General features: G+C 42.4%; 1 protein-coding gene across 1 annotated transcript in view; it reads right to left on the bottom strand.

Moving 5' to 3' along the window:
- Window positions 1-24,457, bottom strand: part of lamp1a (lysosomal associated membrane protein 1a) — a 36,943-nt gene that overhangs the window by 2,262 nt on the left and 10,224 nt on the right. The window contains exons 3-8 of the mRNA XM_048540795.2: window positions 21,005-21,218; window positions 19,892-20,053; window positions 19,591-19,787; window positions 7,012-7,134; window positions 4,468-4,537; window positions 423-593 (exon numbers count right to left, since the gene is read on the bottom strand). Coding sequence (XP_048396752.1) covers window positions 423-593; window positions 4,468-4,537; window positions 7,012-7,134; window positions 19,591-19,787; window positions 19,892-20,053; window positions 21,005-21,218 — 937 coding nt within the window. The remainder of the gene's footprint in view (window positions 1-422; window positions 594-4,467; window positions 4,538-7,011; window positions 7,135-19,590; window positions 19,788-19,891; window positions 20,054-21,004; window positions 21,219-24,457) is intronic.

Below are 24,457 nucleotides of genomic sequence, written 5' to 3'. Positions count from 1 at the left end.
AAAACATAAAAAAAAAGAGGATTTAAGAATTCATTGCTTAAAGTTACTTTCAGAACTGTCACAACCCAGATGCATACTTTGAATGGCTAAGTCCCTTTGTTAAAACACATGCACTCACCTCCATGATCAATGCAACTTCCACTCTAACAGACTGTACTAATTAAAGCTGTACAATAAAGTTATCTGTACTAAGTTCTCAGTTATTAAGCTAACATCAAATCTTTGTAAGGTAACTTGGTACGTACAAGCAAAACACAAATCTGGGAGATAGACAGTCACTTTATCACCATGTCTAGAAATAGGCAGAGCTGAGGTGGCAAAGGGAAAGAAACAAAGCAACCGACATTTTATAAAAACCATCCTGTTCAAATGATACAGTAATCACTTATCAAAATATTAACATTTTAAAATTGCTAACTTACCAATTCCATATTTTGCATCATTTACTCTGAATGGCTGAATGTGGAGCTCAAATGTATTGATGGAGGCGCTTGGGCTCACTTGCAGTGTTTGTTCAGAATGACACATGTAAGATTTGCCTAAGGTTGTCTGTAGGTAGGTAAGACTGTCATTTTTAGCAATAATCTCCTTTCCTAAATGTAAAAAAATCAGAAGGAGATGGAAGAACAAAATTCAGGTTGTTGCAATGTCCAGGAATGGAGTAAAATAAATCCACCATTTTTCAAGAGTAAACAGTATTCCAGTTATTAATATTACCTTTCCTTGAGACAAGAGGGGAACGGTACATGTCTGATGCAAGGAACAGAAGTTTGTCTAAGTCAATGCCACTGGCATTTTGTTGTACATTTCTAGACAGACAGCCTGAGACCATTAGCAGTCAGGCATTGTAAGTTATGTTGAAGAAATATATAGATCAAAATGCCTGTGGATAGTGAATTTGGTTTTGATTTTGAAATGGAGAATCTTTAAGAATTCATGACTTTTCTTCTGGTGTTAATAAACATTTCACCAAAGATTTATTACAAATGAATTAGATGGGATTCAGAACTCAATTTTTGGATTACTATCTCAGTACTACATCTACTAGATTAATGTTATTTTTATCCTCGCAGCAGACAAAATTATATCTTGGATTAAGAAACTCAAATGGTGTCAATTCAGATCAAAGTCAAAAAGTTAAGCAAATTGGAAATATCAACTCAAGGTAAAACAGCTGATTTCAAAATGAAGATTTCTTACTGCAGATAAATCTTTTCATACATACAGTCACTGTTCCATACAGTTCAACAGCCTTCAACTTACTAGCAACTCAACCATAGGAAATGATCATTTCCCCTCGGCTACCAAACTCTTCATAAATATTAAAAGGGTCAACCAAGTGTTAGATCACTTCTATCTCTAATTATCCAATACTGTCGGCAGGCTGGATTGTATAAAAATATTATAAGCATTTAATTATCATCCCCTTCACAAGTAATCTATGCCTTCATTTATAAAAAAAGTTATGCACTTGAAAGTGCTTGAGTCACACTTAGCATCTTTTCAATGATGATGATACACTGCTATTCCTCTACATACATCCACACCTCCCAAGTTATATCACATTACTCTAGCCTGATTTACTGTGGACACCACCCAGCTTCCCATTTCATTCACTGAACTGTCTTTAAAGTTTATGATAATCCATAATTACTTGGTAGCCTCTGAGAAGCACAAAACAGAGCATTTACACGAGGCAGACAGGCATGCGAGGGAAATGACACAGAATAAACAGAGTTCGAAAGGGCAAACACATTTTCATGAGTGACACACAAGACCAAGAACGAGGGGAAAGCACAGTAGACAGGTACATGGTCTTGTACTCTTCTCCTTGCTGACAGACACGAGTAATCCAAACTAGACATCATATTCCTTAATTGTGCCAAAATCAAGACCCCTTTCTGCATTAATGAATTCCTCCACATGCTGCTAAACTTTAGGATCTTAGGTTCAGCAGTCAAACCACACGAGCTGTCCAAGGAATATCCTCTAGAACATTTTTCTATGTCTGAAATGCAGTGACTATGAAAAATTTTTATTAATTTCAGGTGCATTAAGTCCAAGTCCTCTTAATAAATATCTTCACTAATGTTTAAATGAAGAACTAGAAGACTGAATGGTTCAAATCCAAAATTATAAGACCATAGACCATAAGACATAGGAGTGGAGATAAGGCCATACGGCCCATCAAGTCCACTCTGCCATTTAAATCATGGCTGATGGGCATTTCAACACCACTTCCCTGCACTCTCCCCGTAGCCCTTGATTCCTTTTGAGATCAAGAATGTGTTGATCTCTGCCTTGAAGGCATCCAACGTCCCGGCCTCCACTGCACTTTGCGACAACGAATTCCACAAGCCCACCACTCTCTGGCTGAAGAAATGTTGTCTCATTTCAGTTTTAAACTTACCCTCGCTAATTTTAAGGCTGTGTCCACGGGTCCTAGTCTCCCTGCCTAACGGAAACAACTTCCTAGCGTCCACCCCTTCTAACCCATACATTATCTTGTAAGCTTCTATTAGATCTCCCCTCAACCTTCTTAGCCGTTCATCATACGCTAAACCTACCATTCCAGGGATCATCCGTGTGAATCTCCACTGGACACGCTCCAGGGCTAGTATGTCCTTCCTGAGGTGTGGGGCCCAAAATTGGACACAGTGTTCTAAATGGGGCCTAACTAGAGCTTTATAAAGCCTCAGAAGCACATCGCTGCTTTTATATTCCAACCCTCTTGAGATAAACGACAACATTATATTCACTTTCTTAATTACGGACTCTACTGCAAGTTAACCTTTAGAGAATCCTGGACCAACACTCCCAGATCCCTTTGCACTTCTGATTTGCGAATTTTCTCACCATTTAGAAAATAGCCCATGCCTGTATTCTTTTTTCCGAAGTGCAAAACCTCACATTTACTCACAGTGAATTTCATCAGCCGTTTCCTGGCCCACTCTCCTAAACTGTCTAAATCTTTCTGCAGCTTCCCCATCTCCTCAGTACTACCTGCCTGTCCACATATCTTCGTATCATCGGCAAACTTCGCCAGAATGCCCCCAGTCCCTTCATCCAGATCATTAATATGTAAAAGGTGAACAGCTGTGGCACCAACACTGAACCCTGCGGGACACCACTCGTCACCGGTTGCCATTCTGAAAAAGAGCCTTTTATTCCAACTCTCTGCCTTCTGTCAGACAGCTAATTCTCAATCCAAGCCAGTAGCTCACCTTGAACACCATGGGCCCTCACCTTGCTCAGCAGCCTCCCGGAGGCACTGTATCAAAGGCCTTTTGGAAGTCTAGATAGATAACATCTACTGGGTTTCCCTGGTCTAACATACTTGTTACCTCTTCAAAGAATTCTAACAGGTTTGTCAGGCACGACCTCCCCTTACTAAAACCATGCTGACTTGTTTTAATCTGACCCTGCACTTCCAGGACTTTAGAAATCTCATCCTTGACAATGGATTCTAGAACTTTACCAACTACCGAGGTTAGGCTAATCGGCCTATAATTTTCCATCTTTTGCCTTGATCCTTTCTTAAACAAGGGAGTTACAACAGCAATTTTCCAATCATCTGGGACTTTCCCTGACTCCAGTGACTTTTGAAAGATCGTGACCAAAGCCTCCACTATTTCCTCAGCCACCTCCCTCAGAACTCTACGATGTAGCCCATCAGGGCCAGGAGATTTATCAATTTTTAGACCCTTTAGCTTTTCTAGCACTTTCTCTTTTGTAATGCCTACCGTACTCAACTCTGCCCCCAGCTCTAATTGTTGGCATACTACTCATGTCTTCCACTGTGAAGACTGACGTAATGTACTTAAATTCTCAGCTATTTCCTTATCTCCCACCACTAGCCTTTCAGCATCAATTTGGAGCGGCCCAATGTCTACTATTGCCTGTCATTTGTTTATATATTGAAAGAAGCTTTTACTATCATTTCTAATATTGCTAGCTAGCCTACCTTAATATTTGATCTTCTCCTTCCTTATTGCTCTCTTTGTTATCCTCTGTTTGTTTTTGTAGCCTTCCCAATCTTCTGATTTCCCAGTGCTCTTGGCCACTTTATAGGCTGTCTCTTTTTCTTTGATATATTTCCTGACTTCCTTTGTCAGCCATGGCTGTCTAATCCCACCCCGGATAATCTCTCTTTTCTTTGGGATGAACCTCCGTACTGTGTCCTCAAATACACCCAGAAACTCCTGCCATTGTTGGTCTGCTGTCTTCCCCGCTAAGCTCTGCTTCCAGTCGATTTTCGTCAATTCCTCTCTCATGCCCCTGTAATTACCTTTATTTAACTGTAACACCATTACATCCGATTTTGCCTTCTCTTTTTCAAACTGCAGATTGAATTCTACCATATTATGATTGCACTATTATGTAGATTTTCACTGATCAGAATAATTTCCCTCAATCACCCAACATTTTAAGTGTACCAAGATGGATTTTTAAAATGCTGAAGCTTACCTTGAGCGGTAGATGGAATTCTTGTGGAAATGGAAAGCTCCTTTAGGTAAAACTTGTTGGTAGTAGTATTCTGAACAGAAGAATAACAGATTTCACATCATAGGGTGAATACTGACACAGAGCAACAGACAGCTAGTTCCTTAAAAAGCAGATGACATTTGAAAAGACGTTGGAGGAAACAACGATAAGGTCAGCAAGTCTTTACATAACAGAACATTAAAACACGAGAATCAGATTAAGTGAACAACATCAGTACAAACTAGATTGCAATCATGGAATAAGTGTTGCTGTTTAGAATACTGGACTTGAAATGCAAGCTCTTTTTTCTTATAAATACTGCCAGACCTGCTGAGTTTGTCCAGCAATTTGTTTTTGTTTGTTCAGATCGCCAGCATCCACAGTTCTTTGTTTTATTTTACACAATTTCACACACCCACTGCCCTTTGAGTAAATGAGTTTCTCCATATATCCTTTAATAATTAATCTTATCAGGTACTTCCTTTCTACTCTATCCAGATTCCCCAATTTAGTGCACCTCAAATAAGCCACCCCTCAGCTTTGTGGAAATAACCTTAGGTGTATCTAATTCCTCCAATTTTAAGTCCTGCTAACACTTTTGTAAGTTTCCTCTGTAGGCTCTCCACAGCAATGATGTTCTTTCTTGAATGTGGTATTCGGCACTGCACATGAAATTCCTGTTGCGGCTGAACCAGAGAGTTTCACACATTTCCAGCATTTAGTTATACCTACCTCTAATTCAAGATGGCAGAGTTGGATGCTACAGCCAAAGCACACCCACTTAGTTTGTTTATTTCTCTTTTTCTTTGTGTTTCTTTTCTTCTTTCTTCTCCTGGCCTCAGTGCAGACTCAGCAAGGCATCCTCCTAGCATGGTCTAGAAGATTTTCGGCAGCCCATGGAAGTCTCTTGGTCAGGCATCCAACTGTGACAGCAGGACATCGGTGGCAGTAGCAGCAATGGCATCATGGCCAGGTACAGGAAGAGCGAGTGGTGTAGGAGATCCCCCAGTATCTGTGGCCATGGCGAGAACAGGCAGCTGAGGTCTCCTGAACAGCGAGCTCAACCAAGGAGATTGAGCCCCCAGCAAGAACTCAAAGACTGTTCAACGTTTAAGTTTATTCTTTTATTTTTCTAGCTTAGGTGAAGGAGGAATTTAATGTTAATTATTACTTTTTATTTTTCTACTTATTCTACTAAGGTCTGTAATGCTTAACTGCGTTTCTTTTACTACTTTGTACCCGAGTTTTCTTCACCTAGGCATCTTTGTACCCAAGATGGTGCCGTGAGGGGTCATTGGGCACTTTGCGACGTACTCCCGTGGTTGAGTAGTGACAATAAAATCCAAACCTAACCTTCATATTGTACAGCTCATTCCAGCCTTCTCATGCTATCTTTCAAAACAAACTTATCTACCCACCCCACCACATTCAAGCACCTGCCGTAATGAACTCCAAGGTTCCCTACTTTCTCTACCCACCTCAAAATTGTCCCATTTAATGTGTACTTCCTTGTTGTGTTTACCAGGCCCAAAATACAACCACTCATTTCTCTGTATTGAATTCCAGCTGTCTTTCTTCTACCCACTCAATTAAATCACTAATCATTAAATAAGCAAGTTTTGTGTCATCTACAAACTTCCCAATCATGCCTACCACATTTAATTCCAAATCATTAATGTATACAACATAAAAGAGATGCAACATTTCAACCTGTGAACCATCACTGAAAACTGCTGCCCATTTGCAAAAACATTCATTAAACATTACCCCCCATTTCAAGAGCTCAACCAAGTTTGAATTCAATGCACCATTTCCCCCAGAATCTCATTGATTGTTACTTTTCTTACCCCTTTTTGAAATAAAACCTTGTCACGTGCTTCACTAATAACCACAGCACCAGCCTCAATCTTCCATGTTACTTCTTCAAATAATTCAGTAAATAAGGCCTTTCCTTAACAAAACTGTACTATCCATGATAAATGTATACCTTTCAACACGGCAGCTTGTGCAACTGATTCTAACGATTTTCCATCACTGAAATCAGATTGACCAATTATTTGGCCCTTGCTACCTCTTATACAATGTTACCAAAACTAGAGTTTATCCAGCTAAGTGCAAGCTAAGGTCTCATAGTTTCTCCAATCTGAGCTGAGTTAGTAAAGAGTGCAGAAGGGATCTAGGACCGTACCAGAAATCTCACGCTCAGCTAAAAATTGTCCATGGCTGATTGTTAACTAACAAATCCACGTGAGGTTCCAGAATCAGTTGAAGTCAAGGAGGGCCTGAGCTTCACTGCCTCCTAAATGACAATATTTAGTAATGCTCACTATGTTGACATGTAGAACATTCAAAGGCAACATAGCTAAATATGACATCACCCATGTCACTTAACATACATAGCTATCATACCTACAAGCAGTGGGGAGATGGGAGAAAACCAAACAAGGGAACAGCCTTTGTATTAAAGCTACCCAAAATCTAAATGAAACACAATGGAATTTGTTTAATAGAACAACCTTCACTCACCACAACAAACACAAAAATCAGCTTAGTTGGGTCATCAGTCAACTGGAGAGAGGCACGATCGCTGCTGCAGTTTCCATCTGCATGTGTAGAGTTTGGCAGGATGTTAAAAACTTTCACTGTGCTCTAAGAAAAGAAAAATACTCGATATGAAAGTACTGCATTCCAAAAAGCATGTTTCTTTTTTATATTATAATTTAAACTAAAAGGAATTTCCTTTTAAGTTAACACTGATGGTTACTGTATGAAACAAATCTGTTAAAAATTGGGCATTGGTGGCTTTGTTGCTCTTTCACTGGACCAATAATCCCAACCGTCAGTGTAACACACTAGAGACAAGTTCAAATCCCACTAGAGCAGCTTGCGGAATATAAGATTTAAGAATATAATAAATCTGGAATTGCAAGCTATTTTCAGTTATGGTAATGATGATAATCATTTTGAGTACTGTGAAAATCCCAATGGTGCACTAGGCCCCTTCAAGGAGGAAGATCTGTCATCCTTACTGGTACAGTCCATAAGTGACTTAAATCCACAATGATGCCGTTGACTCTTAACTGCTCTCTGAAATAGGCCTTGCAAGTGACTTAGTTCCAGGGCAGTCACAGTTAGGCAATGATTGCTACCCTTCAGTGACACCCACATCCCATTAAACAACAAAAAAAAATTTGCATTTTCAGTCAAGCTACCTTCTTCACTGAACTGACATTAATTATTTTGAACCTTTGTGTCCAGAGGAGATCCAACTTGGACAGATGTTAAAATTTAAAAGAAACCAAGTGACAAAGATACAAGACAACACCAACGCAAGTTTGAAATTTACTTCTCCCTTAAGGAAAATACCAAAATCACAATTCACTCAGCAATACTGCAAGCGTCCATTAGTGACTAACAAGATTTCAATTTTCCTATTTGTTTTGTCCCTGCTAATAACTCCTTTCCACATGAAATTTCAGTCTTTATCATTGTTCTCAACTCTACCAATATCAACTTATGGTGAGTCACAACTTCATAAAACAGACTAAGTATGAACAATCCCCTCCACATTCACATCACTTGCTGACATCATTCCTTTTCATGCATCTGTATATGGTGCTGGTGAGATCACACCTGGAGTACTGTGAGCAATTTTAGTCCTCTTATTTAAGGAAAGACATTAATTAATAGTGAACCTTCTCTGAATTGTTGACAAAAATGATCACTGGTATGGGATTTTCTTACATGGAAAGGCCAAGCAGGTTTGGATCCAAATAATTGGAGTTTAGAAGAACGAGAGGTGATTTCATTGAAACATATAGAATTCTTAAGGGGCTTTACAAGAGTAAATGACGAGAGACCATTGCCCCTCATGGGACAGAGGACAGTCACAGAATAAAGGGGCACCAAATTAAGACAGAAGAAATTCCTCCTCATCTCCAAAGGTTGAGTGCCTTTGGAACTCCATGCCACTGAGTGCTTTAGGGGGAAAGAGTCCTTACGTATTTATGGACTGAGACAGATGTATTAATCAGTAGGCTAAATCAAAGGGAGAGGGCAGTAAAGTGGACATGAGGAATGTGTTAGAGATAATGGGAACTGCAGATGCTGGAGATTCCAAGATAATAAAATGTGAGGCTGGATGAACACAGCAGGCCAAGCAGCATCTCAGGAGCACAAAAGCTGACGTTTTGGGCCTAGACCCTTCATCAGAGAGGGGGATGGGGGGAGGGAACTGGAATAAATAGGGAGAGAGGGGGAGGCGGACCGAAGATGGAGAGTAAAGAAGATAGGTGGAGAGGGTGTAGGTGGGGAGGTAGGGAGGGGATAGGTCAGTCCAGGGAAGACGGACAGGTCAAGGAGGTGGGATGAGGTTAGTAGGTAGCTGGGGGTGCGGCTTGGGGTGGGAGGAAGGGATGGGTGAGAGGAAGAACCGGTTAGGGAGGCAGAGACAGGTTGGACTGGTTTTGGGATGCAGTGGGTGGGGGGGAAGAGCTGGGCTGGTTGTGTGGTGCAGTGGGGGGAGGGGATGAACTGGGCTGGTTGAGGGATGCAGTGGGGGAAGGGGAGATTTTGAAACTGGTGAAGTCCACATTGATACCATATGGCTGCAGGGTTCCCAGGCGGAATATGAGTTGCTGTTCCTGCAACCTTCGGGTGGCATCATTGTGGCAGTGCAGGAGGCCCATGATGGACATGTCATCAAGAGAATGGGAGGGGGAGTGGAAATGGTTTGCGACTGGGAGGTGCAGTTGTTTGTTGCGAACTGAGCGGAGGTGTTCTGCAAAGCAGTCCCCAAGCCTCCGCTTGGTTTCCCCAATGTAGAGAAAGCCGCACCGGGTACAGTGGATGCAGTATACCACATTGGCAGATGTGCAGGTGAACCTCTGCTTAATGTGGAATGTCATCTTGGGGCCTGGGATGGGGGTGAGGGAGGAGGTGTGGGGACAAGTGTAGCATTTCCTGCGGTTGCAGGGGAAGGTGCCGGGTGTGGTGGGGTTGGAGGGCAGTGTGGAGCAAACAAGGGAGTCTCCCACGATAAGACATTCCACTCCCGCACATCCCAGATGTCCAAGTTCTTTAAGGACCGCAACTTCCCCCCCACGGTGATTGAGAACGCCCTTGACCGCGTCTCCCGCATTTCCCGCGACACATCCCTCACACCCCGCCCCCGCCACAACCGCCCCAAGAGGATCCCCCTCGTTCTCACACACCACCCTACCAACCTCCGGATACAACGCATTATCCTCCGACACTTCCGCCATTTACAATCCGACCCCACCACCCAAGACATTTTTCCATCCCCACCCGTGTCTGCTTTCCGGAGAGACCACTCTCTCCGTGACTCCCTTGTTCGCTCCACACTGCCCTCCAACCCCACCACACCCGGCATCTTCCCCTGCAACCGCAGGAAATGCTACACTTGTCCCCACACCTCCTCCCTCACCCCCATCCCAGGCCCCAAGATGACATTCCACATTAAGCAGAGGTTCACCTGCACATCTGCCAATGTGGTATACTGCATCCACTGTACCCGGTGCGGCTTTCTCTACATTGGGGAAACCAAGCGGAGGCTTGGGGACCGCTTTGCAGAACACCTCCGCTCAGTTCGCAACAAACAACTGCACCTCCCAGTCGCAAACCATTTCCACTCCCCCTCCCATTCTCTTGATGACATGTCCATCATGGGCCTCCTGCACTGCCACAATGATGCCACCCGAAGGTTGCAGGAACAGCAACTCATATTCCGCCTGGGAACCCTGCAGCCATATGGTATCAATGTGGACTTCACCAGTTTCAAAATCTCCCCTTCCCCCACTGCATCCCTCAACCAGCCCAGTTCATCCCCTCCCCCCACTGCACCACACAACCAGCCCAGCTCTTCCCCCCCACCCACTGCATCCCAAAACCAGTCCAACCTGTCTCTGCCTCCCTAACCGGTTCTTCCTCTCACCCATCCCTTCCTCCCACCCCAAGCCGCACCCCCAGCTACCCACTAACCTCATCCCACCTCCTTGACCTGTCCGTCTTCCCTGGACTGACCTATCCCCTCCCTACCTCCCCACCTACACCCTCTCCACCTATCTTCTTTACTCTCCATCTTCGGTCCGCCTCCCCCTCTCTCCCTATTTATTCCAGTTCCCTCCCCCCATCCCCCTCTCTGATGAAGGGTCTAGGCCCGAAACGTCAGCTTTTGTGCTCCTGAGATGCTGCTTGGCCTGCTGTGTTCATCCAGCCTCACATTTTATTATGAGGAATGTGTTAGATCAGTCATGATCCGATGAAGGGCAGAGCAATCTCAAGGGGGATGGACGGCCAACTCCTGTTTCTATTTCTTATGGCCAGTCACAGCCTGCAATGTGATCGCACAAAACTTATAATCAACATTCTAATGTTCAACTCCTTCCACAGGCTTGCTCATTTCCACAATCATAATCAATCTTTAACCTCTGCTGCACCTACAAATTAGCTCAAAATAATTCTCCTCTTACAAAACCACACTTACTTTGCCTGATAGGGCTTCTTTAATAATAGCTTCAACCATCTTTCCTACGACAGATGTTAAGCTAACTGACCTGTTGTTTCCTGATTTGTAACTTGTTCCCTTTTTGAATAAAAGGAGCTATATTCTATTTATTCCAGTGTAATGCAATATTCCTTGAATCTAGGAAATTTTGGATAATTAAAGGTGCATCAACTCCCACTAAGCAAAGATAACAAGTGTAGAGCTGGATGAACACAGCAGGCCAAGCAGCATTAGAAGAGCAGGAAGGCTGATGTTTCGGGTCTGGACTCTGAAGAAGGGTCCAGACTCGTAACGTCAGCTTTCCTGCTCCTCTGATGCTGCTTGGCTTGTGTTCATCCAGCTCTACACCTTGTTATCTCAGATTCTCCAGCATTAGCAGTTCCTACTATCTCTCTATCTCACTAAGCACTTCTTCTAAGACTCTACATTGGCGCCCAAGAGGACCTATGTCAATCCACAGCTCGAATAATTTGCTCAATGCCCTTCTTTGGTGACCAACCTGAGTTCTTTTCTCCTTTCCATTTCCCGATTTATAGCTTTTTCCATGATGTTACTTGTATCCGCTATAGTAAAGACCTATAGAAATTACTAGTTCAATCATTTGCCAACTCCCTATTTGCCATTAATAATTCTCCAGTGTCTCTGGCCAGGCTTTCGGGCTTGTTTGATAACTGCTTCTCTAACTCTGCCCTGAATCAGGGACACTTAGAATATTATAAATGCTATCTGAAAGCAAGTTACTATTAGCATATAAACCATGAGGTCACAGTGTTAAAATAGTCCTATCCATCAAACCATGTAATTATGCAGCACCACAACTGAGCATTAAAGATTTCAACTCTAATTTATAGGTATAAACAGACATACATATCTATCTCTGTTTATTTGGAGAGATTATGTTGATGGTGAAAGATATAATATGATACTTCAATCTTGGGCTAGAATTTAAAGATGGCAGGACACCTGGATGAGCCCGTTTCCTGCTTTTGCAAGACCGTAAAATGTTGGAGTATGAGAGTTCACCAGAGAATGTGGTAGATCTCCTGCAGAAGGCTTTAGTCATTGAGCTCAGTTCTGTTGAGCATTCAGATTGCTACTCAAAGAACAGTGTTATCTGGCGTAATGCCAATAGGTTTGATAGCTAGATAACAAACCCGCATGGCTTCCCTAATCGAACTGGAGCAAAATCATGCACCAATCAATTCAAGGTACTAACATGGAGCTAAAATGGAGTCTTGCAATGTTAAACATATTGCTAACCTCATCAGCTGTAGCATAACTTCATGTCCCAAAAATCAACCAGAGTCAGAGTCAATCTTGCCTGCCAACAGCATAAAAGATGGAACTGACCAAATCTCTTTCAACAGCATTTTACCACCTAGATAAACAATGGCAGATGCATGGGAACACCACCACTTGTGAGGTGGAATTCCTTTCCAAGTCACACAGCATCCTGAAGAACTGCAGGGGTAGAGTCAGTTCTGAAGAAGATTCCCAACCCAAAATGTCGACTTTGCTACTCCTCTGATGCTGCCCTGACCTCCTGTGTTCCTGCAGCACCAGACTGTGTTATCACAGTGTCCTGGCTTAGGACCACCATTCCTTCAAAATTCTGGAGTTCTGTTCCTATCAGCACTGAGTGCTCCCACAACCAAACAACTGCAGATCAAAAAGATAGTTCACTATTACCATCTCTAGGCAAATTAGAGAATTAGACAAAAATGCTGATCTAGCAGGCAATGTCCACATTCCTGAGAACAAAATTAGAAAACCAACCTACAAACAGTTAACCTAGTCCGAAAAGCCTGGTGCAGGAAGAAACTAAGCAATCACCTTAAACTCCAGCTACTCAGTCAGCTGCTAGTAGCATCAGGCTAAATTTTGAGCATGCATAAGGAATAATTGGAGAAAAGATTGGAATTATTAAGTTTGCCTAAAGTTGACATACATTTATGAGGTAGCATGAATGAAACACATGCAAGCTGTCCAATGGTAAGTGGCAATAAGTGAAGATGAAGTGGCATCGGTATTGCAGCTTACAATGGTTGGGCTTCATAATATTGTTGGACCGGTCTTTCCGAATTTTAATGCTGCTTGGAAGCATTCCTGCTTCAGAACCCGCACATGGAGACATTCACGTACAGGAAAATTGAACAACATGCAGCACAACACCATGACATGGAACTGCCAGTAATGCAGTATTTGAAAAATCCCTTAGGCTAACTCTCACATCTGAAGCAGATACTTCAATATTTAAAGACAACATTGTCTAAGAACTTTGATGGAAAGAACATCATCACGATGTTGTTAGCCACAGCTCAAACAGGCTCAATTTTTCTCAGATTCTATCCAAGTCAGGTGCAGAAGCATGATTTTTCAACTACAGCAGCTAGGATAGTAAATGATATGACGCCACTGGTCTTTTCATCATCATGGGTAGATGGCAAAGGAAAACAATTCCCTTGGCTGTCTGTAGAGTTGTTTGTTACAACTGGCACAAGACAAAGCCCACAGGAATTATACATTGGCACAAGCCATCCTTTCATTCAAGATTATGCATCAACAAACAGTCAATTGTTACACAGATCAGAAGGGATTTCTGTTCTAAAAGTAATGGCTTGTACCTCTGAACAGAACTGTAGATTTGGTTTAAGTCTCAAGTTTCAGACCTAAACAGAAATTTGATCAGAAAGTGTCATCAGTTGCCCTGTCCAAAAACAGAATTATAGATATTTCCTCTAAGAAGTAAAAATATGATTTGACAGTCATTAATATGCCATAGGGTATATTGGCATAGCCATGTCTGTTACAGTTACAGATGGCCCTATAGTTGCCACAGGAATAATACCAAATACTGCTATCTAACCTAAGTGAAACAACAAATCAATTCTTAGCATTGTAACAGCGAAGGAAAATGTTGCATCCTCTGGCAGCTTGCATTTGATCTTTAACAAAATGACAATGGCTGAAACACTTTGGTGACCAAATGCTGCCTATAATAATTTCAGCAAGGAGCTGTGGAGTTGCAATCTGAAGATCTAAACTTTTTATATGATGTGGACACCCCTAGGTAGGCCAGGATTTATTAGCCATCCCTAAACTCTACTGAGAAGGTCACAGCGTGTTGCCATCTTAAACTGAATGGTTTGCTTGACCCTTAGAGTGGGAATGTAAGAGTCAACCACATTGACATAGGTCTGCAGTCACATGAAGGCCAGACCAGGTACGGAGGATGTATTTCCTTCCCTGAACGTCATTAGTGAACCAGAAAGGAATGGTGGCCCTGAAACTATAATTGTTGTCACAAAACCTGATTTTTTTTAAGTTCAAAACTTCATGTATTTGTGTGTTGAATTTAAATTCCACTAGTTCTCACAATCCCAAAGTATGAATCTGGGACTTTGGATTGAGTTCTGTAACAAGAAGAGCAAGAGTCATACCAAACTTGAAATAATAACTGTTTCTCTCTCCACAGATGCAGTCAGACCTGCTGAGTTTCCCCAGCATTCTCTATGTTTCTCCTCAAGATTATTCATCCAATAAGATTGTCCCTATGACACCAACACCTCTGGAGTAATGGCCTGATGAGTTAAAATTCAGGAGTGGTGATGTTATTGAGTTTTAACTTGATGTTTGAGTACAAACCAATGAAGTTATAATTCAGCTATGGGTGGGGTAGTTTACAGAATTTTGGACACTCCATTAAAGACAGCCTAAATTATCAGTTTGGGCTGTTGCCTCAAAGAACTCAATTAAAATGGATTTATTCTATTTAAGAGGTTAAAAGCATAATTTATAATTAAACAAAACCTGGTTTCCACAGAAGCAAGGAATTGCAAAAATAATAAAAGGACAGTTAGAAAACAAAGCCCGAGTCCATCAACATGAGATTAAACTAACTTATTAGGACTGCAGTTATTATAGTCTAAGAAAATATGAACAGACAACTCTTGAACAAACATTTAAATAACTAGGAGTGCAAAACGAGGAATTACAGAATAGTATGTCACCGGAGGGGGAAATAACCAGAGTCTGCACCAGCATGGTTCAACGAGTCCCATTTTCCACACATCACTGCAAGGTTTCTCCATCAAAGCCTCTTTTTTTAAAACCACAACTGCAGCAGTGCTTCCCAATTTAATTCCCTGTGACATCATTTTAATACCTTAGACTTCTTGTGACCCCGAGGTGAAGAGTATGTGTTATTACATGTGCAGTTGCTTATTTTAGGGTGGGCAGAGGTGTATAGAGCTTCTGCTGTGACATGGGGGGGGGGGGGCACCAGGGACAGCTTCAGTTGTAGCATCAGAGGTGAGAAGAGTTGAGTGCGTCCAACATTCCTCCTGTTAAAGATTTCAATAACTATTAGTCTTTTCTGGGACAGCTACAACACTGTCGTCTACTTGTCCATGTGGAAAACTGTTCAAGTATACCCTGTACACAAAAGACAGGACAAATCCAATCCAGTCAACTATCTCTTCAACAATCTATTTTTGACCATCAGTAATATGATGGAAGATGTTGTCAATGGAGCTATTAGGCAGCATTTGCTTAGCAATAACACACTCACTTTGGGTTCTGCCAGGGCCAAGTCAGCTCCTGACTTCATTAAAGACTCGATTCAAATATGAACAGTACAGCTGAACATCAGATAGAAGATGAAAATCCTATCCTTAACATCAAAAGCCTTAGTTGACTGAACATGGATCAAGGAGCCCAAACAAAACTGGAGTCAATAGGAATCTGAGGAAAACTCTCCATTGGTTGGATTCATAGTATATTGAAACATGGCTGTGTAAAGTCAGTCATCTCAGCTATAAGGCACCCCTGCAGGGGTTCCTCAGGTTAATATTTTTGCCCTAAAAGGTCCTCAGCAGTTTCAACGACATTCTCTCCATCATAAGGTCTGAAGTGGGGTGGCTTCCTGATAACAGCACAATGCTCAGCACCATTTACAGCTCCTCAGATACTGAAGCAGTCCATGCCCAAATGCAGGATGACCTGGAAAACATCCAGATTTGGAATGACAAGTGGCAAGTGCATTTAGACCACAGAAGTTCCAGGCAATGAGCATCTCTAACAATAGAGAATCTAATTATCTTCCAATGACATTTAATGACTTTCTAGGGGTTACCACTGACCAGACTGAACTGGACTAATCATACAAGTACTGCAGCTGCAAGAACAGGTTGGAGGCCAGGAACCTTGCAGTGAGTAACGTACCTCCTGACTCCACAAGTCTACACGGCCCATGTCAAGAGACGTGATGGAATACTCTTCATCCGCCTAGATGGAGGTCAGCTCCAACAACACTCTAAAAGCCTGATGCCATCCAGGGCACAGCACCAAACAGTCAGCCCCTCCATCACTGATGCTTAGTAGCAGTATTGTCTATAAAGATCTTTAAGTAGAGACAATGACTTCATGGTACTATCACTAACCTATTAATGCAAAAACTCAACTAAGGCTCTGGGGACCTGGATTTGAATCCTGCCACATCAAATGGTGCAAATTGAATTCTATAAGTGTCTGGAATTAAGAGTCTAATGATGATCACAAAACCATTGAGTGACAATCAGCAATCATGCTCTTCAGGGAAGGAAACCTGCTTCCTTGTGTGGTGTGCCTACATATGGACTCTCAACTGACCTTTGAACTGGCCCTGCAAGCCATCCAGTTGTATCAATTGACAAAGTTTCAACGAACAAATTTATCCAGGTGAACTACCACCAAGCTATGCACTAGAAACAGCAGCAGCAAAATAGCCCTGCTGATTCCACAAAGTCCTCCTTACTAACATCTGGGACCCAGCGCCAGAGTTGGGATCATTGTTTCACACACTAGTCAAACAACAGCCTGACACAGTGACACTCAAAATCATCCTTTACAGATAATTTCCCGGATACCAACTTCACCATCCCTAGATATGTTGTCACACCAACAAGACAGGCCCAGCAGAGGTGTTGGCACAATGGTATACGTTAGGGAGGGAACTGCTTTGGGAGTTCTCAACAGTGATTCTGGACCCAATAAGGTCTCATAGCAATGGGTCAAAAAAAATGGGCAAGGAAACCTCCTGATTACCATAAACCATCCTCCCTCAGTTAACGAATCAGTACTCCTCTACGTTGAAAACCTGGAGGATACATCAAGAGCAGCAACTGATAAAAAAACCTTTAGTTCTCTCAGGGCAGTGACTTGAAAGAAATTTGGTGATTTACATATACATATTAACCAATTTAAACCTTCAAACTGATTAAAGATTTAACAGCATCTTAGGTTTGTTTAAACATCCTCAGTGGTGAGACCCTTTGGCCTTTCACTTATAAATCGCATCTGATACTACGTCTCTCACTAACACCTGAAGGAGTGAGGCTCTTAAAGCTTGTGCTTTCAAATAAACCTGTTGGCCTATAACCTGGTTTTGTGCGATGTCTGACCTTGTCCACCCCAGTCCAACACTGGCACCTCCAATTCACTACTAAGAGTGGTTCAGCAGCAGCACTATGGATTGAGCTGGTTGGGTTCGAAAAGACCTTGCTGCTAGACTGGTTCTGTGCCAGTGGTGAGGGGAAAAAGCATACCCAAACACAATCTGTTGCCACATTTCCCCATGTCAGTATCATTAAGAAACACACAGCCTGTCTCTCTACCAGTCGTCCTCACAAAGATGAAGTTTCACCTTACATGACAATACCCTCCATCATGATATGCAGCACTATCAATGGAACAGATTTCAAACATATCTGATCTCTCATGACTGGGTATCTATGATGTGCTGTAGGGTCATTAGCTGCAGCAGTATTGTACTCCAACAGGATCTGTAATATCCCACTCTACCACTGACACCAGCTAGGGGATCAATCATGGATCAAAAAAGTGCAGGACACACGAATAGCAGCATCTGAGGCAACCCCGGTAAAGCGATCAAACAGGACTACTTGCATGGTAAGAGCATAAGCAGTAAATGACGGAACTAAGCAAGCCCACAACCAACAGATCTGATTCAAGCATGTCATCCTGCCACATCCAGTTGAGAATAATGGTAGGCAATTAAGCAACTCACTGGAGGAAGCTGCTCCACAAATACCCTGATCCTCAAAACAATGGAAGAGCCCAGCACATCCTGTAAAGGATAAAGCTGAAACATTTGGAACAATCTTCAGCCACAAGTGCTAAATGAATTATCTAAACTTAGCATCCTCCAGAGGTCACCAGCATCATAGATGCCACTCTTCAGCCAATTCAAATCACTCATGTAATATCAAGAAAAAGGTGAAGGCTCCAAATATTGCAAAACAATGGGCCCTGACAACATTCTGGCAACAGTACTAGAAGATCTGGTTTCTGCAATTTAGTGCACCCATAACTAAAATGCCCCAGTACTGCTACAAAACTAATACCTTTCCACAAAACTGTCTAGGTACATTCTGTACACATGAGCAAGACAAGTCCAATCCAGCAAATCACCATCAGATCAGTCTACTCTCGAGCATCATTGAAGTGATAGAAGATGTCATCATTAGTGCTATCAAGCAGCACTTACTCAGTAATGTCCAGTTTGGGTTCTGCCAAGGCCACTCAGCACCAGACTTCATTACAAACCTAAGTTCATATTTGAACAAAAAAAAAAGCTGAATACCAGAGTTCAGATGAGAGTGACAGTGCTTGACATCAAGGCCGTGTGAGACCAAGCGTGGCACCAAGGAACTCCAGCAAAAATGAAATTAATAGCAACTGGGAGAAATACTCCCCTGGCTGGAGTCATATCTTGCACAATGGAAGGTGGCTGTGGTTATTGGAGGTCAGTCATCACAGCACCAAGGCATCCCAGCAGAAGTTCCTACGGGTAGTGTCCTAGGCCACTCACTGCCTTGACTTGGAGCTATATATCACCTCTCCTTCACCATGCTGGGCCAAAATCCTGGACTCCCCCTCCCTAATAACACTGTGGGTCTACCTACAGCACACGGACTTCAGTAGTTCAAGAAACAGCTCACCACCACTTTCTCAAGGTGGGTAATAAATGCTAGCTGAGCTGGCAATGCCCACACCCCAAGAAAAGATGCACTGCAGAAATTCACCATGGTTTATTAAACAGCACCCTCTAAACACCTAACCACCACATTTAGAAGGACAGGACAACAGATAAATAGGAACAGTGCCAACTTGCAAGTTCTCCTCTAAGGCACTCACCATCCTCTTTTTAAAATATGCCACTATTCCTTCAGTATCACTGTTGAGTTCTGGAATTCACTCACTAATAGCACTAGAGGTGGCTCTACACCGCAAACACTGCATAGCTTCAAGCAAGCAGCTCACCCACACCTTCCCAAGTGCATCTAGGGATGAGCAATAAATGCAGGCCTTGCCAGTGATGCTCACATGCTGTGAATATTAAAAAACCCAGGACGGCTAATGCAGTATCCATGCTGTTATAAAATCAGGCAAACATTGAAACTTAACCGTACCGCATTCATTCCCAAGTTTATCAAGTGACTCTTTTCAAAACAACACTTTGAAGAACAAAAGAAATAACTCTCATTTGTACTTCAAGTATAAAGAATTAAATTGACTACCTCATTAAGCAAGTTTGTATATGTAATGTTGATCTGCAGTCCCATTTTTGCAAGCAGGCAAGTGCCGTTGCTATTGGTGACATTATACACTCCTGGAATTGGATTTGGTGTCGGAGGTGTTACAGTTGTCGGAGCCAGGGTGGTAACCAGAGTCGTACTAGGTACAGTTGGAGGCATATCAGCATGGCATATAGTTTCTAAAAACAAAGTTAATCTGGATGTAAATAAATACATTAAAAAATTCAACCATCTTGAAACATTAGTTGAAAGCTTGTAATCTGTCAAAGGTAAATATGCTTACCAGTTTTACTGAAATTACCATTTGATGGAAAAGCTTCCATTCGGACATGACTCAAAGTTACATTTACATTTTCCATGTGTACAGTAGAATCACTTGTACACCTGTATGTTGTGTTCATTTTTGCACTGATATCTGCAGACCTTGAAAATGTTACCAAAATACCTGGAAAGATGTTCAAATTGGCAATTTAGAAATAACTTCATAAAATTATTGGAAATCTCAAATGTTACCAAACCCTAATGTTTCATTCAGATGAAAATGACTTTGTTTTCCCCTCCCAAGAAGTAGTCACATTATTGAACTTAATTCACTGTCCTTCACTGCCCCAATCAGCACCTGCAAGGTACTTTAAACCTATATAGTCGCTGATGTAAGAAATGGGCCATTCAATAAGATCATGGCTGATCTGACTACAGCTTTAATTCCATTTTCTTGAGTGCTCCCTCATCCTTGATTCCTGTGGATCAAACACCAATCTTGAACATTCAATGACTTGGCTTTTACAGGTGTCTACTGCACAGAATTCTAAATAACAACTTGACGATTCATTATTCTGAAACTGTGTCTAATTTTATATCCCCCATTCAAGGAAACACCTTTCAGCATCCACACAATCAATCAACACCCCTTGTTTCAGTAAGATCACCTCTTATTCTTTTAAGCTCCAAATAGAGGCACAGCTGCTCAATCTCTCCTCATAAGACAACATGACAAACAAGGACATGCAAGTTTTATACAATATCAGTGGTGTGATCTCACTAATTTCAACAGCCTTTTACTACCGTGTAGAGACAGGAATCTTGAGGCTTAATACACACTGTCTAAACATTAAATTTCATTCCTCAGCCTCTTCATCTACAATATACTTTCAGTAGCATAACTGACATTTTGCCATTCCACACTGCTTAATCCAGAGTCAGTCTACTTTTGCTGTGTCCCCAAATCTGACACTTCAACTTTATAATGTCGTTTCAAACACCGCTGTTATTCCTTCTGAATTTTTGAAGTCAGGATATTGCCTACTCTGACCCAGCCGACGGGCACGTCGCAATCAGCAAAACTAGCAATAGACAATAATCTCTGAAGCATCCACAGATACAAACTTTAACTTACCTTTAGAACTTGCATTTGGGAAATGAAGATCATCACTCTCATTGAAAGAAAGAGTCAGTACATCCATTTTGTAGGATCCATTGTGCTTTGTGAAGTTCATGCTGAGAGAATGACCATTCCCAAAACTCACTACCAGTACTGGTGCAGTCATATTATTACAATTACTACGGTTGTCTGCATGTGCATTCTCTGGGAGAGAGAACAAAACTGTGGCCTGGAACAGAAGAACAGTTATGCTTGACAACTCTGCAAACATTAAAACTATTCAGCAAACAGTTCTGCATAAATGAGACTGCAATTCTGAATCAAATTTGGCTGGCAAAATACATTCATTATTGTGCATTTATGTTCATGAATTCTGCTTTGTGAAGCTATTACAGCAACTTTTAGACACACACTTTGTAGTGAACATTAATTCGCTATCTTAATTCCTAAACCTGCTCAAAAACCTAATTCACAATTCAAATGTACTACAGCTACTTCACTTTAAAGAATTAAGAACTGCTTCTTTCCCACCGATACCAGACTTATGAATGATCCTCCCATATTAAAGTTTATCCTCCTCTATACCCACGAGGCTGTAACCCTGGTGTACTTATGCAAGGTATGATCTGTCAGGCGAGCACGCAAAACAATACATTTCACTATATTTAAGTAGAGAATAATAAAATCAAGTCAAATCAAATCCAGCTAACATGCCTGACAAATATTTTTACAGTCGAGGTAAAAAGTGTGTTAGATGAAGGGAAACTAGCAGATGCAATACATTTGCATTTTCAAAAGGTACTGCATATGAAGTTACTTAATAAGACCCTATTGTTTTGGGGGAGGTAGCATATTTGCATGGAAAGATGATTAACTATCTAATGGAAGACCAAGAGTTAGGATACACGGGGCATTTTCAGAATGGCAATCTGTAACTAGGAGTGCCAGAGGGATCAGTGTTGGGGCTACAATTTACAATATACAAACCTTGGATGACAGAAATGAATATACTATTGCCAGGTTTACAGAATACACAATAACAAGTGGGAGGGCAAAAAGTGTACATTGGGTATAGAGAGGTTAAGTGTATGGGCAGGAGCTTGGCTGACAGAATATAAAGTGGGATACAGTAATGTTACACAGTTAGGCGGGAAGGAAACAAGAACTGAATATTTTTTTAAATAGAGAAAAACTACAAAAAGCAACAGCAAAGATCCTATTAAATGAGTCATGAAAAGCTCCTATCCAAGTTCAGCAGGTACTGTTGAAGGCAAACAGACTGGAGTGTTGAAGGCTGAAACGGATTTCTAATCAATAAGGGAATCAAACAAATACCTAAAGAGCCGCGGATGCTGTAAATCAGGAACAAAAACAAAGTTGCTGGAAAAGCTTAGCAGGTCCTCTAAATTGGGGAAAATGAAGCATAGACTTTGCGACCGCTTCACAGAACGTCTTCGTTCTGCTTGCAAAAAAAGACCCTGAACTACCTTTTGCCAGCCATTTCAATGCACCACCTTGCTCCTTGGCCAATATCTGCATCTCTGGCTTGCTACAGTGTTCCATTGAAGCCCTACGCAAGCTGGTGGAACAACACCTCATTTATCGCTTGGGGACCCTACAGCCCTCCGGACTCAATATTGAGTTCAATAATTTTAGGGCCTAAACTCTTCCATGTCCCAGCCCCCCACCCCAAGCTTTGTTACCACAGCGTGCCACCACACACTCCCTGTTGTTAGTCACTAACAGTCCCCATTAACAACTACTCACCCTCCCAGCCTGATCATTAGCAACTCCTTTGTCTGTCCACTTGTCTGTTTCTCTCTGGGCTCTATCCTAATGTTTACTCCCTACCCCACCCACCTTCCTATTTCAGCACATAAACTGGTACTTTCCCAGCCACCACCAGTTCTGTTTTCTCCTCCACAGCTGCTGCCAGACTGGCTGACCTTTACCAGCAACTTTGTTTTTGTTTGTGAAGGGAATCAAATGTTTTACAGATAAGGCTGTTAAAATGAATTGAGATTTCAGATCATCCATAATTTCGATGACAGAGCAGACTCGATGTATTAAATGGCCTACTTTTGCTCCTGTATCTTTATGATCTTACTGAATGACAATGTGGAAGCAGGCATATTTGAGGTGAACTACTCATCATATTACACTAATGGCGTGAAGAAGCGTTACTGGATCGAATTTCACATCTTTAAGATTTAAATGTTCTAAGATGAGATATAGTAAGTTGCATGCTTAAGGAGCCTTACAGTACACTTAAGTAAAACCTGTTACAGCTGCCTCAGAGATTAGAATTTAGAAACCCAAGTTACAAACAGTCACCCATAAAGAACTTCCAATGCTAATACGTGACTACACTGCACTACAGACAGATTAGCTGTTCAGAAATAGTGTTCTGGTGGCTGCCTTCCCTACCTATGATTACAATGAAAATTATGCACAACATGCTAGCTGAGGCACTAAGACAGCAGTCTCACTTCACTATCACATTTTGCTGTTACATAAGTCAGATCAGATTCCCTTGCAGCAGACCAGAGGTAATTAGGCAAGGCAACCCCTAGCATTCAAACATGACAAAAGTTAAGAGATAATGGGAACTGCAGATGCTGGAGATTCCAAGATAATAAAATGTGGGGCTGGATGAACACAGCAGGCCAAGCAGCATCTCAGGAGCACAAAAGCTGACGTTTCGGGCCTAGACCCTTCATCAGAGAGGGGGATGGGGGGAGGGAACTGGAATAAATAGGGAGAGAGGGGGAGGCGGACCGAAGATGGAGAGTAAAGAAGATAGGTGGAGAGGGTGTAGGTGGGGAGGTGGGGAGGTAGGGAGGGGATAGGTCAGTCCAGGGAAGACGGACAGGTCAAGGAGGTGGGATGAGGTTAGTAGGTAGCTGGGGGTGCGGCTTGGGGTGGGAGGAAGGGATGGGTGAGAGGAAGAACCGGTTAGGGAGGCAGAGACAGGTTGGACTGGTTTTGGGATGCAGTGGGTGGGGGGGGGGGAAGAGCTGGGCTGGTTGTGTGGTGCAGTGGGGGGAGGGGATGAACTGGGCTGGTTTAGGGATGCAGTGGGGGAAGGGGAGATTTTGAAACTGGTGAAGTCCACATTGATACCATATGGCTGCAGGGTTCCCAGGCGGAATATAAGTTGCTGTTCCTGCAACCTTCGGGTGGCATCATTGTGGCAGTGCAGGAGGCCCATGATGGACATGTCATCAAGAGAATGGGAGGGGGAGTGGAAATGGTTTGCGACTGGGAGGTGCAGTTGTTTGTTACGAACTGAGCGGAGGTGTTCTGCAAAGCGGTCCCCAAGCCTCCGCTTGGTTTCCCCCCCTTCCTCCCACCCCAAGCCGCACCCCCAGCTACCTACTAACCTCATCCCACCTCCTTGACCTGTCCGTCTTCCCTGGACTGACCTATCCCCTCCCTACCTCCCCACCTACACCCTCTCCACCTATC

This window comes from Stegostoma tigrinum, chromosome 12 (genome assembly GCF_030684315.1).
Source record: "Stegostoma tigrinum isolate sSteTig4 chromosome 12, sSteTig4.hap1, whole genome shotgun sequence".
Taxonomy (NCBI): Eukaryota; Metazoa; Chordata; class Chondrichthyes; order Orectolobiformes; family Stegostomatidae; genus Stegostoma; species Stegostoma tigrinum.
The sequence above is the reverse complement of the archived record's forward strand: the minus strand, read 5'-3'. Positions and strand labels throughout refer to the sequence as shown.